Source organism: Festucalex cinctus, chromosome 6 (genome assembly GCF_051991245.1).
Source record: "Festucalex cinctus isolate MCC-2025b chromosome 6, RoL_Fcin_1.0, whole genome shotgun sequence".
NCBI classification, from domain to species: domain Eukaryota; kingdom Metazoa; phylum Chordata; class Actinopteri; order Syngnathiformes; family Syngnathidae; genus Festucalex; species Festucalex cinctus.
The window spans coordinates 8543237-8558695 of NC_135416.1; the positions used below are offsets into that span (position 1 = coordinate 8543237).

Consider the following 15459-nt stretch of genomic DNA (forward strand, 5'->3'; position numbering starts at 1 on the left):
TCTGGCAAGATTCTGAAGTACCTGGTTAAGGCGAAGGGTAATGGGATATTTATAAGGCTTTAGGGAATAATGAGTATAAATTTATACGTATTTGCACACGCACGCACGCACGCACGCACGCACGCAAACGCACGCACACACACACACAAAAAAAAAAAGAGAGCAATGATGATAAGACGTTGAATCGGTAAGACTACCGAATGAACAATTCTGAGCTCTTAAAGAAGAAAAAAAGAAAAAAAAAAGAAAAAATATTAAAAAAAAAAAAAAAAAAAAAAGTTAATGGTGATGTTTTTTGTTTTTTTTGTTTTTTACATATCAAATGTATTGCTAAATGTTAATAGAAAGCAAAATAAGTCCAAAATAAGTCTTTTTTTTCAAATTTTAATACTGTAGGTATATCATTGTGCAAAAGGTGCTAACAAAATTATTTGTTTTGCTAACAAAGTCCATGTAATTCTCCAAATAAGTGACACAAAATGAGTGACTATGCATGCAACACACACACAGACACACCGAGTTAAACTTTAACAGCCTAACACGCCAACTCAAAGGAAAGTTAAGTCAAAAAGGATCTTTACAATATGTTGAATGCATCCCCACTAGTGTAAACACATCCGTCTAATTAATCTTATGTTTGTAGCCATCTCAGGGGGCGGCCATTTTGCCACTTGCTGTCGACTGAAAATGATATCAGACTACCTAAGGGTTCAGGTAACCATGTCACAGCTCACCTGTTTTCTGGGTTTGGTCCTGTGTCAGTGCCAATGTGATGTAATTTTCAGTTGACAGCGAATGGAAAAATGGCTGCTCCTTGAGAAAGATCAAATTTGGTGGATTTTTTCGACTTAATTTATATAACACAAACGCATTATTAGTCGCAATACGGTTTTTAGGTTAGGGTGCACATGGAACATAATATTGTAAAGAAAATTTATGACTTCACTTCCCTTTTAAGTTTCATTTTCATATTGGAAGAAAACTAGGTAATTAACTGTCACTCAAAAATGTGGTAGAATGTCCACTCATTGGATCTCCTCTGGAACACTCGCTGATGTGAAATGACTTTAAATTGTGCAAAACTTGTAAAATTAGAAAAAATGTGTATTATTTTGTGTCTCATGTTGTGTATCATTCGTCACAAAGTGTGGTGTAATGTGTCACAAACAGCACAAAACTAGAAAAATGCACACAACATGCATGTGGAAGGAAAACCCACGGGTGGGAGAACATGCACAATTGACAAAGTAAGACCTGATCTGGGATTTAAACCAAGAACCTCAGAACTGTGATGCAATCATGCTCCGCTTTCCTCACTGTGCTGCCCCAAAGAGTTCCCCCGCTTATATAATTCTGGGCTTACCAGCAGACTTAATTGGCTGGGCTGGTCTAAACGGAGGCCCGCAAACTGCTGTCGGTTTGTCACGTGCACATTTCATCCTCACGGGTGCTGAGGTCACGTAAGCCGGGGCCACACGATGGTGAACCCGATTCGCAAGTGGTGGACCGAGTGACACCCTGCGCTTCCATTCCTCTGGTGGCTCAGGAAGGGCCCCGCGGGGCCCCGTGACCTGGACGCGCGAGGCGACGGGAGACGGGGCGCTCTGGATAGAGAAGGCGTCGTCCACTGAACCAAAGAGGCTTCTTGATGCTGCCTCCCAAGGTGTGGGCAGCTTGTAGAATGCTCGCGGAAGAGATGCTCGATGTTGTCGTGCTGGGGAAACACGTGAGCGGGGAGCCTGTGCGCCAACAGGTGACATAAGCCCAGTAGAACAGGAGGGCCTAGGAAGGCTAAGGGAGCGGCTTCTACCAAGTCCCTGAAAGAAAATACACTCAATCAAAATTATTTACTTTGTAAAATTCTATCTTTGCTAACGACATATCGTGGTAAACAGAACGATTAAATGCCCGTAGATATCACATTAAACTATGTACCATCAATCTGTTGCCATTCATACAACAGAATACAAACCGACAAGTTTATCAGCTTTGTGTTGAACTCATCAGGCTGGCCCACATTTTACATTTAGGTCAGTTTGTGAACAAACTAAGATGAGATCATTATTTCAATATCCATACTTTTTGTGACATTATTTCTTGGTGGTGTACCTCCGTGAGATTTTTCTGATATAAAATATGCAGCTTGGCTCAGCAAATGTTCGGGAACACTGTATTGTGTATAGTATACGGCATTGATAAATTTGAGAGCAGTTTTGTTGGCTTTGCTGCCATCCTCTGGTCACACTGTTTTATTTATTTTTGTTTCATTTTCTTTTATGAAATTATTATTTTATTTATCGTCCATATCACAATTATATTACTTTGTAATTTAAAATTTGGGTGTATTATACGTTGATTTATTTCCATTGTGTGGATATATATATATATATATATATATATATATATATATATATATATATATATATATATATATATATATATATATATATATATATATATATATATATATATATATTTATTATTTCCTTTTTTCTTTTTTTTTCTTTTTTTACTTTGGCATTTTTGTCTCCCAGGAGCAAAATGGTGCATTTAAATATATTTATTTGTTCTGCAATGCAGGAAAGGAGTGGTTGCCAGGGTTCTAATAAAATAACGGCATATCATAATATGTTGTTTTGTAAAATATACTCTCTAATATTTTGTAGACAGCAATATACCTGTAAACTGAACATGAATATAACGTTTGGTTGTTGCTCTTGAAATGGAAATGTGGAATAGAAGCCAAGCTGGTAGCTAGCTAGGTAGCTCATATCTAAAAGTTCATGTCACTTGCAAGTTAGTGTAAATGGTACGAGTAAAACAACTAAGTACAACACATGGTCAAATGTATTCTAACGAGGTGTTGGGTTTCATAAACAGTATATTCAGTTAAATTGGGAAGACATCTTTGGTGCCTTTAACAAAAGAAACAAAGAAATTCAGTTTGTTTTAATTAAAAAAAAAAAGAAAAGCCTCGTAATAATTTTCATTAATGTCAACTCACCAAACAAATGGGTAAAGGCTAAAGTATTATTCTCTTAGTTAATGTGCTCGCATCACTAACATTTTGGTTAGTTTGAAAGACCCCCTAATTACTTCTATTTCTTCCTCTCCTTTTGAAACGTTTTCCATTACTTTTAATTCAATCCATGCAGTCATTATTATTCTGGCTTTGAGTTCACACCAGGTAGCAAATCATAGGGATGGGAAGAAAGACAGTAGGAAAAAAAAATACAGATATAAGAAGAGCAGCTGGACACATAGGAAGTGCACAAGAGTGAGAAAAGAGAATTTTAATTGTGTTGAAAACAAGAAGTGCATAAAACAGTTCCATATCAGAAAGACAGACACAAGCAGAAAAGACAATAGATTATTTTTTTTTTAGTCACTAAATGTAAATCTGAGCAATCAATTTCTACAATATTGAACTTCTTTGGCATAAGATAGGATACAGAATGTCTGATGACTTCGGAATGAGATTGAAGGAATTTAAAAATATATCTAACTTTGTGCATGCAGGTTTCTCCTAAACATGCCTTTAAAAAAAATTAAATACATTCTATCAACACATACAGTATGTGTTACTTCATTTGTGAAATATATGCTATTCATTGTCACTTTTAATCGTCATTTCGGTGATACTTTGTATTTATAAGTATACATATTAAAACAAAACATATTTAGATAATCACTGAACATTCCTGCACACATACGGTAAGCCTTTCTTAAGAATCATTCATTATTCTCTTTGACTAACAGGAAGGTGACCTAGCAAACCTTGAGCTTTGTATTCCACAGAAGCATGCTCAAGCTCATTCTTTGACACTCTGTCAAGTGAAGCGTTTTATAGCCTGCTTTTTTTTTTTTTTTTTTCTCCAACAACTGTGTTCCATCATCTCAGTGTTGATTGCATTGCCACAGCACTGCTATTTCTGGAGCTAATTTAGCATTGCAACCGGCCGCCACTGTTTAGTTATCGCTACTGACTTCTTAGCAGAAAATTTTGGCCGAGGTGCCATTTGAAATGTGCCTCGAACATATAAAGGTGTAGGAGAGAAAGAAGCCAAGCTGCTATCCCGAGATGGCTTCTGGAAAAGCGTGCTTGTAGCTTGAATGCTTGGTACTTGCTTTGTGCTTGCGTGATGGAGAAGCTCAGCCAATTTGGTGTATTGCCGAGCAGAGGAGTTTGATGAACTTACCAGTCCAGAGGACTTAGCTGAGGACTTAGCAGAGGCCTCTGACTTGTTTTCAAAATCAGGCTCAGAGATATTAGGAGAATGAGCGTGGGCAGACTTTTGTTTGAGTTTCTTGGTCAACTCAAACTTTGATGGCAGAGCGGGTTTAGCGCTAGGACTTTTAGCCTCTGGAACTACATCGCAGTGGAACAGTGATGAGTCCAAACGATACGGCTGATGTTTCATGATATCTAAAGTGTTGAGGTGCTTTGGGACTGATTTGGGTGCCATTGTAGTTTTTGTTGACGGTGCTTTTTTCGCTTCTGGTGGATTGTAAAACGGGGAGTGAATTGGATTGTAAGATAAAGGAGGTGGTGCACGAACATTAGATAAGTATCTCCAGGAGTTGGGTAAGGACATTGTTGGAGAGGGGCATCTTATCTGGTTTGCTGTTGGACCGCCGACAACAAACTTCTCAATTCTGGATTGTCTTTTGGGAAACAACTCTGCGCCTTTTCCCGTCATGGTGCGATCATCAGGGTGATCAGAACCTTGACCAAAGACTTGACCTTTTGGAAATGATATTTTTGATGTGAACGGTTTCATTGGTTTTAGTGGACAAGAGGCGACAGAACTTGGTACGCTGTCTTGCTTACTTCTTGCGGATAACTGCGGGTGATGTGGGGTGAACGTAGGACAGTGCGCCTGCATACTCACAACGGATCTTGGCAGAGGTTTGTTCCAGCTATTTGTAGTTGACTGAAGATGAGACTGAGAAGAGGATCTGACCGATGCCCTGCCAACAACAGGTGTTTGAATTGTTGCCTGGGCTCGATCTGCTTCCCAGCTGTTGGCCAACTTCTGAGGTTCAGAGCTGTCTTGAGCGAAGTAACGGCGCTGTCTCTGGGGTTCCACAAAATATTTAGTTTGTGAAACTGAACTCCTCGGAGGAATACAGGGCTCACTAGGAGGGCCTCTTAACCAAGGCGGACACTTTGGATTAATGACAGGCTTTGGTGCAACCGGGGGTGGATTCTTGAGTTTAATAGCTCTGGGTTGCATGAAGTTACAAGCTTCAGCACCGAGGCTAAAGCAATCTTCCTCTGACTCCACATAAGCTCTGCTTTCCTGAGGGTCTGATCTTTGTTTGGTTGTCTGTTGCTGTTTGTTAGAGCTTTTACGCCTTGACTCTGGAAGGCTACAGGTCCTTATTGCCGGCACAGATATTCGCTCATCTCTTGAGGCGATGATGTCTCCAGTCGGGGACCAAACCTGTAGGTTTGAGACAATAGGGACAGCTACTTTGAATCTTGACTCTGCTGTTTTTCTCACTGGAACAGCACCAGCAGGCATGCTGTGATCAGCTGGCCCAACTCGGACTCCTGAAAAGGGCTTTGCTGTCCTGTTGGAAACCAAAGATCTTTGCTGGTTCATCTGATGAACGTGGCTGTTCATGTAGTTGCCCTGTTCAGAATGAGCATACATTTTCCTCATGTTGTACATGTTGTTTGCTGCTGTATATCCAGTCTCTGACTGTGCTTTCAAATGTAATCCTTTATCACGGTGTTCTTGCTCTGAGACAACTTCATCCATACGTTTACGACGGTGCGCAAACATCAAAACACCCTTTCCTTTTGTGCCAGGTAACACTTCCATTTCTTGAACACTTCCCCAGTTCACACTGAAATCATGCTGCCGATGATATGTGGAGTATTCCTCCCCAAAGTCAGACTCACTGGTTGTGACAAAGTCAAACCCAGTCTCTTGGAGTTCCTCGGCTTCTTCCAATTGGTCTTCACTGTTAAACTTACTTTCACCAGTCCCGTAACTTACAAGGGTGTACTTCTTCACCCTTTGCCGGCGTTTTTTGAACAGCAAGGCTCCCTTATTTTGAGGGTTGGGTGCATCAGTCAGAAGGCGAGCAATTCGCTTACATTTGGACTTGGTCTCCTTAACTTGCCTTTGTGATTGGCTTTCATCTTGACCAAGCCCTAAGAGAAAGACAGGGAGGATGAACATGTCAGTGGAAATAAAGCCATTTTTCTTACTATTTTTCATTCCATTGACCCAACACTTTTGTTTCATAATATCTCACCCTCAAGTTTAAGCCATCCTTCATGCAATTGTTACTTTCATATGAAGTAAGCCCACTAATTGGAAGCCACTGGCTGGTTGTAACGGCTTCCATTGCAACACCAAGCACTCTAATAAAAGCATCATATTCACTTACAGCTAACTTAGGGAGGTCTGACAAGCAGGCAAAGTAAGGACCTCAATTTGGACGAAGGATCGGATGACAGACTGAGCTGACACATGTTGGTGTCCGTCAAATTAGCTTCTGCTGGCCTTATCATATGGTCATAATTTATTCTTGTCCCTCTATAGCTATTAAAGCCATGGGAATTTTCTCTGCCAGTCTTCCTCAAATAGGTTGTGCATTACCACATCAAAACAACCAACACCCGTGAGCTTTGCAGACCTTATTTCCTTTTTTTTTAAAGGCGTTCTTTACCTCATTCAATGACATTCTAAGGAAAATGGATGGTGTGATTTGCTTGAGTTCAATTAATACATGTACATATTTCAAATGTGACTATAAGCAACAACATAACAGGATTATACAGGTTTGAGTAGAAGATGGATTTTGTACTTACGTGCACACCTTGCCCTGTGGCTTTCCCGTCTGCACAGATCTGTGTCAGACTCCGACTTCCACTTCTCTGCCTGCTCAGCACCCTCATCTGAGATTCCAAAGGAGACTGCAGCAGGAGGTGCTTCACTGCTCCCTCCTTCCTCTGAAGATTCAACCCTCCTGTTCCCAGTCCCTTGGCCCTGCCTATTACTGGCTCTCAGGGGCTCATCAGTGGCCAGGGTCGAGGCCGGGGTCATTTCAGGAGTGTATCCAAGGGAGGAGGAAGATGAAAGTGAGAGTGGTCGTGGTATTTGTCCACTGTGAGGTTCATGGTGATTTGTTGGTGAGGTTTTGCTGTGTGAGATCTTCCTTGGGTCGGTAGGATAAATGTCCTCTCCTCGGTATGAATCTTCCTCCTCACCCCCGCTCAGGTCATACAATGATCGTTGCTCAAGAACCAATTTGGAGTCTTGTGAATCTAAAAGTTCTCGGTACTCCGCATTAGACTTAGGGAAAGAAAAGGGCTGTGTGTCCAAGCACCTCTCTGCATCACTGAATTCAAGTTCATCAGAGGACTCACATTCACATCCTTGTGAACCATCCGAGGCCAACCAAGGGACTGAGGGATCCATGTTCTCTGGGTCCTCAGCTTCTGGTTCCATTTCTGATTCACTTACAAAGTCCTGAGTGTCACCATCTATACCTTAGATAGAACAAAAACAGCTGTTTAAATTGTATTTATGTTTTTCATTGCCAAGATTAAGATATTTAAAGCTTACATTTCTAGCTAAGTAATTGTTGAGTCACAGGTCTTATAGGGACTGCAACTTGGCTTTTGCAGTTTCATTCGAGCTCTAAATGGAATGGTATGTAATATCATGGGGAAAACAGCCTTCCCGTCCAACTGCACAGGAAAAACAATTGGATGGATGCTCTCCAAGTTCTCCTGTTTATAAAGGGAGGGTTGCTGTCACCTTAACAAGTGTGGCAGCAACAACATTTCCATTTATGACCGAAAGACACAAGCATTTGCCTCATATGATGAGGAAACGGTATACACCCACAGTTGAAGACATTGTTTGTTAGTCAGAGGTGTTATAAAATTCCAATATATTTTTAACTTAATTTTTTTTTTAAAAAGGCACCAGAGACACTGGTTTGCCGCACAGAAGCAACCTTCAGAGACCATCTCGTCATGACATTTTCAGGCCTTTGCCACAAGGTGGTGTCATAGTAGTGGCTGTTTTTTGGTGCTAATACAATAGTGACGTGAGGCTTGGTTGGTGGTACACGCTTTATAAAATTTGAAAGCAGGATGGAGACAGAGTTCTTCTTAAACAATGCCGTTTACTTGTCACGTGGCAATTGCAGCGATCACACTTCTTGACCCCTTATCAGCTGACTAACACTAACCAATCAGGAGCTAGCAGACTTTAGATAAATGCAAGTGAATGAGAACAGCGGATTAAACACATCAACGTAGCTACTTGTATAAAAAACAAAACAAAAAAACAAACAAAAAAAAAAAAAATAATAATAATAATAATAATAATAATAATAATAATAATAACAAAAGTTGCCAAAATGCATGAATGTGTAAATGATAATAAATGATAATTCTGGAAAAATAAATGTATAGGTAAAAATATATTTTAACAAATTAACATTAATATTTCCCATTTGTGAGCCTTAGACGATGGTATGGCTCAATGATGGCTTTGGTGAACAATCATAATCTTTCTAGTACTATAGCATTATTTTTGCTGCTTTCATTGCAACAAAGTTTCACCCTAAATCCCATAGCGTCACAGATTGTTAATCATGAATCATTGGTTTGTTTGCTCGTAGGTATTTTGTATGAAGATTTGTTTGAATTGTGTTTAGGATAATATACTGTGTGCTTCATTGCACTTGCTTACTACAACAAAAGTTGTACAGGCTCTTTCATAGTCTCTTCACACTTGGTTCCACTTCATTTTACCATTCAGGACTTCCTTTAGTGCAGCTGGCTTTTCTGCTTCCAAGTAAGGCATTACATCTGCTATGATTGCCTGTCTCCATGGCAACAGAAAGTCGGCACCTTTGAAAAAATTAGTGCTCTCTTGCTCCGAGGCATGACCCCCTTCAGGATTTACCTCTCGCAGATTAGATGTTTCCATGGTATTACCACAGCCAAGGAGCTGATGTGATGTTAAAGTTTGTGTGAGCAGGTTTTAAATTAAACTTGTGGTTGACGGACATAAACCAAACTCTTGGGAGTTGTGGATTACCTATCAAGAAAGCTGGCCAAGGTATAAATTTATTTTGTTTTCCATAATTAAGAGATTGTGTCGAGTATCCCAACAAAGCTTAAAATTAACACTCATCATTCCTTAAATGCATAGCAGCATGATTTTTGAAGCTTTAAAGTAGGAGAACTAATTAGTTGTAGCCAATAGATAGCATGACCACATTAGAAAATAAACTCAAAACACATATTGTAATGGCTCATTTTTAACACAGACTATGTGTAGATGGGAGTATCGTCAGTATATATAGGTGAATGTATTATGTACATCATAGACTACTAGAAATTAAATAATCCATTGCACACTATAAAATTTTAGGTATGAAGTATATAAAATGGAAATAAATCTAGGATTCGTACGATTCGTAAGTTATTTTGCAACACCATTCCAGGTCCAACAGGATAAGTCAATGGCCAAATTGCTACTTACAATTATTCATAGTTCCTTTCTCATCCATGAAGTTACTCCTTGTCTCTCATTTGTTGATATCCAGCTTTCTACTCTTGATTTCCTTCTTATTTGACGGTCTGGGATGCAGAATTAGAATCCAAGCGCAGAAGAGGCAAATTACAGCGAATTACAGATGTTTGCGTCACCTACCGACTTGCTGGAGTGCCGCTTTGCTCTTTCTCTATTCTATTTAAAGAGCGAGAATAGGTCTCGATGCTCCCTTGGACACAGCTGACTTAGCATCTCACATGGCTCCAGTAAGAAAAATCACGCCTTTGATGATAGCATTTAAAGACAGTGTAATGAAAGATTAGACTTTTTACAGCATTACTGTTAGGGGTGTTAACTCTTTATAGTAAACACTTTTCTACTCTCTTTGACAGGATGTCCCTACTTGGATATGAAATAAATCTTGGTCTGCAAACCACAAGTTTAAAGATATATCTTATGATTAAAATGTATAGCAAGAGTCCAATTGCCTAAATCAGGTGTCTGCAACTTGCGGCTCTGGAGCCACATGTGCCTCCCTGTGGATCTCTTAAAAAAAAAAAGTAAAAATTAATATATTTCTTTGCATATTTATTTAAATTTTTAGATAAAATATGCTTCAGATGAATTAATGGTTATTTAAAAAAAAAAACAATTAAATATAAAAAAAAAAATGTCAGAATCCAAATTTTAGGTTGTCAGAAAAAGAAAGACAAAGAAAGGTTTGATGAAAATGTGTTTTTGTTTTTTCCTAAATATCCAAAAAGTAACCATAAAATGTCCAATAAGGATGGGGAAAAGCAGAAAATAACCATAAAAAGTCCACAAAATCAAATCACCAAAAATGTCAGAGAATTGAATACAAAATAGCAGAAATGAAAATGTTCAAAAAGTAACCATAAAATGTCCAAAACCAAAAGAAGAAATCTCGAAAATGCCACAAAAATGTCGGAAATTAATAGTAAAAAAGGCAGAAAAAAAATGTAAAAACAAACAAATAAATAAATAAATAACCATTTAAATATCCGAAAAAGGAAGAGAAGCAGAAAATTACCATATGTCCATCAAATTGCCAAAAATGTAATGTAACAATAATGTCTAGAAATACCCATAAAATGTCCAAAAAATGAAGAAACGATGCACAAAAAAAGTATTTAAAATTAAATATGAAAAACGACCCCTCAAAAAATCCAAAAATGGAATACGAAAGGTAGAAGAAAATGAATCTCTACGTCGTGGATGCTGCTGTCACACTTTTTTTGTTGTGCTGTTTGTCTCTAATTAACTCTTAGGCCCTCCATATTTTAGACTAACAATAACACACCATTTCCGTCACCACAATCTTCGAATGTTTTGCGTCTCCACAATCCACAGATTTTTGGTTATTAATTTGCCGAGAAGGGGCTCTTTTGACAAGAAAGGTTGCTGATCCCTGACCTAAATCATTGTTTTGATAAAAGAATAATGTCGTTTTCTCTTCTGTTGTGAAGCATGCACGATGATTAGGTGAGGAAAATTTCCTCTGTGTGACTAATTATGGTTATCTTATCTTATTCTGTGCGCGTAACAGTCAAGTCGTCCTGCACTCATCACATGTCACTAAAATTCAGAAAAACACAATGATTAAGGGCAGTTGTAATTATTAACATCACAATGATACATTTTACCTTGCTCACAGCGGAGAGCACTTCACTTCTAAGTGGAAGCTCATCTGGGTGACTCTGGAAGTTATCCAAAATGAAATTTGACAACATACTTTCAGAAATTGGCGGTGTTGGAAAATTCCAAATGAAGTTAATTTTGATCCAGGTCATATCTCGAATCACGCTGCCTTGTCACTTCCTGCTGAATAACTTCATGGCGGGGGTTCCCTCTCACCACTGCAGTATCAGCACTCTGGATAACTTCAACATCTCCTCCAATTTAACTTTGGAACAGAAGCTGACGATGAGCATTCCGAGAGACACGGACGGGAGTCTGAGCTCCTGTCTGATGTTTTCCAAGCCTCGGCATCCGCATCTGCTGAACGACAGCGAGGTGTCGTCGGTTGTTCCGTGTCAAAACGGATGGGTGTACGACAAAAGTGATTTTAAATCAACGCTGGCAACGGAGGTAAGTTAGTTTTTCTTTCAAGTGAAATCAATTTAATTTATGGCGCGCTAAATCAACAGATTTTACATACGAGCAGGTCTGCAACCACGCTTCTCACATGACCTCCCTCAGATGGTTAGATTGAGATGGATTACTTTTTGTAGGCGAGTGATAGTAGGCAGAGAGCCTGAGACAGGATCGACAAGGAAGTGTGTCGACAGCAAATAGTAACTACTAGGGGTGTTAAAAAAAAATCGATTCGGCAATATATCGTGATATTACATCGCGCAATTCTTGAATCGATTCAATAGGTGGCCGAATCGATTTTTAAATATCCATTTTTGATGGAAAAATATTCACCAAAACGTCTTAGGGTTCACCCCTTAAGCATGGAGGAATGTTATATTAATGGAACATTAAGCCTTAATATTGTATTTTAATGCTGTTCAAACATGAAACAGATTACAACCTCTATAAGACTGAAGTTTCAGATAAATAAATACATTTTCATACAAATCTTACACTGTGCAAATTTACAGTTTAGCATTTTCTAAATTTAAATAAAAATAATCGCAACAATCGACTTGTAAATTCGTATCGGGATTAATCGGTATAGAATCGAATCGTGACCTATGAATCGTGATACGAATCGAATTGTCAGGTACTAGGCAATTCACACCACTAGTAACTACATTAGCAATTGTAATGCTATGCTAATCCACTGTATTAATGGTATTCCTGTGAATTACGTAAGAGCGAAGTGTTACTATTTTTGGCTGCACTTCTACTGCCAATCAAAGGGGAAACGACACAACAAAATATCAGTGTTGTCGTCCTTGCGATGTCCAATTAATGTAATGCAATTGCAAATTTGTGTTTCTTCTTCACAGTGGGATCTTGTGTGCAGCAGGAAAGGTATGAACAAAGCAACGGCCACCATCTTCTTCATTGGTGTTATGTTAGGAGCGCCTACGTTTGGATATCTTAGTGACAGGTAATTTGTACTAAACTCTTATGTGTCATGGAAACAAAATTGTTATCTCGCAGTAAATAAAGAGTACGTTTCTTGTTTCTGACCAGGTTTGGCAGGCGGCCGCTACTCTTGGTGTCCTATCTGACAACCATGACATTTGCCGTGCTAAGTGCACTCTCCACTTCTTATGTAATGTTTGGAATTATGCGTTTTTTCACTGGGATGTCAACTGCTGGAATAAGTATCATTTCTATTGTTCTTAGTATGTCAAGCCACAATTTATCTTGAAGGCTAAATATTGCACTACATTGGCTGACCAATCAGGCTTATACAGAGTTGTCTTCACAGATTTAGAGTGGCTGGGTGTAGAACAGAGAACTCTCTTTGGTGTACTCTTCAGCCTTGATTGGACAATTGGAAGTTGCATTCTGGTTGCAGCAGCATACATGGTAAATGAGTGGAGGCTCCTTATTCTGGCCGTGACCTCACCCCTCATATTGGCTGTGGTTGCTTGGAGGTATTCAACGGTCAGATCTTCCGATATGCCGCCAAATAGTTTGTAGGTGATACCATGTTTGTATATTCAGGTGGCTTCCAGAGTCTGGGAGGTGGCTGGTGGCGAATGGGAAGGTCGACGATGCACATTATTACATCAATCAATGTGCAGAAATGAACAACAGATGCATGTGCATGGCCACCATCACGCCCAGGGTATATTTGGACAGCACGTTTTTGCTTTGGTTGAAGTGGACGTCAACCATAAACATTTCTTGACAATAATATGTTATATGTGACTTCACTAGTCTAAAACATGACATTTTTATTAATAGGGATGTCACGATATCCAAATATCACGATATGAAGCTCACGATACGATAACTATCACAATACTATGGGGAGGTTGGCGATATTTAAAAAAGGTCACAATATTGTAATATTGTATTTGTGTGTAGTAGCTTTTAAATATCGTGAACATGACGACGACAATATTGTGGCAGTTTTAATATCACAATATCACGATATTGCCAATATCGTTACATCCCTACTTATTAATATTACATTTTTGGAATATGAGTTATGAAGCAAAATCCAGCCGTTTTTATCCATCACAAGGGACGGCCATTTTGCAATTTGCTGTCAACTGAAGATCAAACAGCTCGATTTTGCTGCTTAACTCATATTCCACTAATGCAATTTTAACCAGAATACCATATTTAGACTAGTGGGGCTGCATAGAACATATTTTTGCAAAAAAAAAAAAATATATATATATATATATATATATATATATATATATATATATATATATGTATGTATATGTATGTATATGTATATATAATTTATTTATTTGGTGAGCATAATGGAATTATTTCTGTCTTTGCTTTGCAGACATTGCTGGAATCTGTCGACACGAACACCAATGACAACAAGTACACTTTTATTGATCTTTTCAAAACGGCAAACTTGAGGAAACTTGCCATATGCACTGGGATTGTATGGTAAGTTAGAATTTTTTAAAGAACAATGGGTACATTTCTCCTCCTAAAGTACTTTCATTGTCACTGAGCAAATTTTTTTTTTGATAACGTGGCTTGAGCTCAAAGGTTGCACCTTCGTTGAAGTATTAAGACTGTTTAGTTTTACATTTCTGGAATGACAAATTAAATACAGTGTGTTAAATAGTGAGCGTTAAAGGAGAGGTTATGTAGATATCTGAACTCTGAACAGAACCAGTCAATGCCTGACTTAAGACACTGAAATCATTTTGATAACAACTGTATGACAATATAAGTGAGAAAGCTAATCTTTTTGACACTTTTTTTCTTCTTCTTCTTCTTTCAGGTTTGGTGTTGCGTTCACTTACTATGGGATAACTCTGAATATCACTGGGTTTGGATTAAACCTGCACCTCACTCAATTTATATTCATAGCAATTGAAATACCAATGAAGATTGCCCTTTATTTCTTAATAGAATATGTTGGGAGAAGGCTGTCTCAGTCAGGGACATTACTGTCAACTGGTCTCTTCCTTTTCATCAACATGTTTGTCACTAAAGGTTTGCTCTCATTTGTGAGTAATTGACAGAATTTACATGAACTAAATCTTCTGTTAAAATGTTTAAACATCCCTCAGATAAGTGGATCATTCGCACGGTTGTTGGAGTTCTCGGGAAAGCCGTGTCGGAAGCATCATTCACGATCATATTCTTCTACACTATTGAGCTGTATCCCACAGTCATACGGTTAGTCAGTAACAAACTTAGTCAACCATTTTTACTCTTCCATTCTAGTGTTGCATTACATGAACCTCTTTTCCATCCAGACAGAACGGTCTAGGCTACACTTCCTTCGTGGCGCGACTGGCCGTAGCCCTATCGCCACTGATCATGCTTTTTGAAGATGTGTGGCCTCTCCTACCCCCTATGATTTATTGCGGAATGGCGGTCGTGTCTGGTTTAGTGGCGTTACTCCTGCCCGAAACACAAGATACCAGAATGCCTGAGTTTATAGAAGATCTTGACAAACCAAGGTAAAGTGGTATAACTGACATTGCTGCTCCTTTTTCACTTGCCTCAGCTCGACTCACTCACTAGCGATGCTTTTCTGTTACTATTAGCATGGCAAGGTAGTGTTTTCTAGTGACTGGTCAGTTGGCAGCTCCTAGCATACCGAGCTGATATCACATGGATCCACCACGTCATAGTAACATTTGAAGAAACACTACTAGAAATGACAAAAAACAAACAAACAGCGATCCGCATGCTAATGCTAGCTTCCCTACTGCTGTATTAAACACCATAGCCTCTACTTTGCTACAGCAGTCGACTTTTTTGCTTCCTGGGGCAAATTTGTCACTTTGCC

At 38.8% G+C, this 15459-nt stretch overlaps 2 protein-coding genes across 10 annotated transcripts in view; one reads left to right on the forward strand and one right to left on the reverse strand.

Moving 5' to 3' along the window:
- Positions 1–15459, forward strand: part of LOC144020346 (solute carrier family 22 member 7-like) — a 41165-nt gene that overhangs the window by 23916 nt on the left and 1790 nt on the right. For 4 of the 9 annotated variants that reach the window (XM_077523722.1, XM_077523720.1, XM_077523719.1 and 1 more), the window contains 9 exons: positions 11472–11645; positions 12515–12618; positions 12705–12859; positions 12946–13114; positions 13185–13308; positions 13987–14096; positions 14440–14654; positions 14732–14840; positions 14921–15127. In XM_077523722.1, the coding sequence (XP_077379848.1) occupies positions 11472–11645; positions 12515–12618; positions 12705–12859; positions 12946–13114; positions 13185–13308; positions 13987–14096; positions 14440–14654; positions 14732–14840; positions 14921–15127 (1367 nt within the window). Of the gene's footprint in view, positions 1–6866; positions 7100–8972; positions 9099–11250; positions 11646–12514; positions 12619–12704; positions 12860–12945; positions 13115–13184; positions 13309–13986; positions 14097–14439; positions 14655–14731; positions 14841–14920; positions 15128–15459 lie in introns of those variants that run through there. The other 5 variants (XM_077523726.1, XM_077523725.1, XM_077523723.1 and 2 more) reach the window with 4 other exon arrangements.
- synpo2b (synaptopodin 2b) lies at positions 397–9682 on the reverse strand. The gene is made up of 4 exons (XM_077523716.1): positions 9525–9682; positions 6830–7510; positions 4200–6166; positions 397–1817 (listed from the first exon to the last, which is right to left on the reverse strand). The coding sequence occupies exons 1-4, from the start codon at positions 9550–9552 to the stop codon at positions 1344–1346; spliced, it is 3150 nt and encodes a 1049-aa protein (XP_077379842.1). The 5' UTR covers positions 9553–9682; the 3' UTR covers positions 397–1343.